General features: G+C 39.4%; 1 protein-coding gene across 1 annotated transcript in view; it reads right to left on the bottom strand.

The window, feature by feature from the left end:
• Positions 1 to 480: 480 nt before the first annotated feature.
• The window catches only part of LOC119281844 (DNA replication complex GINS protein PSF1-like), a 2968-nt gene continuing 1845 nt past the window's right edge, over positions 481 to 1603 (bottom strand). The window contains exons 4-7 of the mRNA XM_037562265.1: positions 1396 to 1558; positions 1174 to 1320; positions 1048 to 1097; positions 481 to 830 (exon numbers count right to left, since the gene is read on the bottom strand). Of these exons, the coding sequence (XP_037418162.1) occupies positions 1071 to 1097; positions 1174 to 1320; positions 1396 to 1558 (337 nt within the window). The 3' untranslated portion in view covers positions 481 to 830; positions 1048 to 1070. The remainder of the gene's footprint in view (positions 831 to 1047; positions 1098 to 1173; positions 1321 to 1395; positions 1559 to 1603) is intronic.

Raw genomic sequence — 1603 nt, 5'->3', positions numbered from 1 at the left:
AAACGCGCAACTGATTGTGATTCATTCTGTATCAGGTGGAAAACATCAAAATGACACAAAAGTGCAGCCAAACACCAGGAAAAAACAAAACGGAAACACTAAAGCACCAACATGTGTAACAAGGGATTATGCCAGGAAAAACATGACACTGCACTCATCCAGTGTGTAAGTTTGCCCTGAATAAAAGCATCTCAAGAAACTTGTGGTGACCAAAAGAAGATGCCAGTCTCAACTAAGTGATGTCCAGTACACCTTTAAATAAATACATGTTCCTAAAGCATGAAGGTTGATGCACAAAGATGTACTGCGTTAGGTTTTCTTCCTGGCAAAGTGATGAAAAGAGACTTGGGACAGTAATTGAAACGTGAGTCTGAGTTGTTGCCTCTGACTAAACAGGTAGAGTTCCAACTCAGGATGTCACAGCTGTGGTTGTAGGAAAAGGAACACGGGAGAGAACAGTTGAGTTTGTCAGAACTCAGAAAACATAAAGAGTTTCAGGTTGAGATCAAGTTGTCATTTTCAGTAGAACAGAACTTGTCATCTTTCTACTGCATGACTTACAGGAAAATTGCTTATACAATTTTACGAAGTTTTAAATTGTGTCACAACATAATACAACAAGATTAAGCCATTCATCTAAAGACTACAAGTCATCACTAACAACTAGGCTGGAGGTCCACAGTTCACAGTCCCTTGTGTTGCCTCGTGCCTTAACATCTGAAGATAGCATATGTTCTTTCCTTTTTCACGCAGTCTCGATCAGAACCTCAAGAGTGCATATTCCACCAGACAGCAGCAGCGAAGAAAATGTTGTGGGTGGTACTTAAAATCTGCAGCTCACAGACATTGATTCAAAAAAATAAGGTCAAAATGCACGACACAAGTTCAAAGTTGGTAGCTAATAGTACAAGCCATATGTCAGGTGAAAAAGAGTTCAGTAACCATCAAGCCTTTTCATGTCTAAGACATGCTGCCAACACTGGTCAATGTATTGCGTTTATGGTGCTGTTTAACTAACAAATCATAGTGAGGACTGAGGAGCAATACCTATCTTATATCATATGTGATCCCTACTCCAGAAATTCTTCCATGAGACCCTATTAAAATTAAACAGAATATTATTCGCACTGGAAACATTCACAGTGGGAAAGTACAGTGTAACAGATAGCAAACCTGTGATATAAATTGTTCTGCATCTGTGCGCCTAAGGAAATGGAGTGAATTTTTTGTCAATGACACGGAATGGTCACCAAGAGATACTTCACCAATGTCCTCCAGCACCCGAACCTGGATATAAGGATCCTTGGGGGGTACCATGTCCTATAAAAAATGTACAAAAAAGTCCGGTAATCGTGTTCATCAACAAAAAGTGAATGAAACAGGAAACGTACATACCACTGTTAAATCTATATCCATCTCTGAGATATAAGACTTAATGGCTGAAGAGTGGCTTCTGAAGTACTCTTTCTCTGAAAAATTGAGCTTTTCTTGTATTTCATGAGGAAGCACAGGACCAATTTTCCATCTAAAACTCCGAATAGTTTCTGCTCGGTTGTACCTAGTTGGTTACAATGATTTCAGCTAGTGTACACCCAAAAGCAGG

Source organism: Triticum dicoccoides, chromosome 1A, assembly GCF_002162155.2.
Source record: "Triticum dicoccoides isolate Atlit2015 ecotype Zavitan chromosome 1A, WEW_v2.0, whole genome shotgun sequence".
Lineage (NCBI taxonomy): Eukaryota > Viridiplantae > Streptophyta > Magnoliopsida > Poales > Poaceae > Triticum > Triticum dicoccoides.
This window is presented reverse-complemented; position numbering and strand designations above follow the sequence as displayed.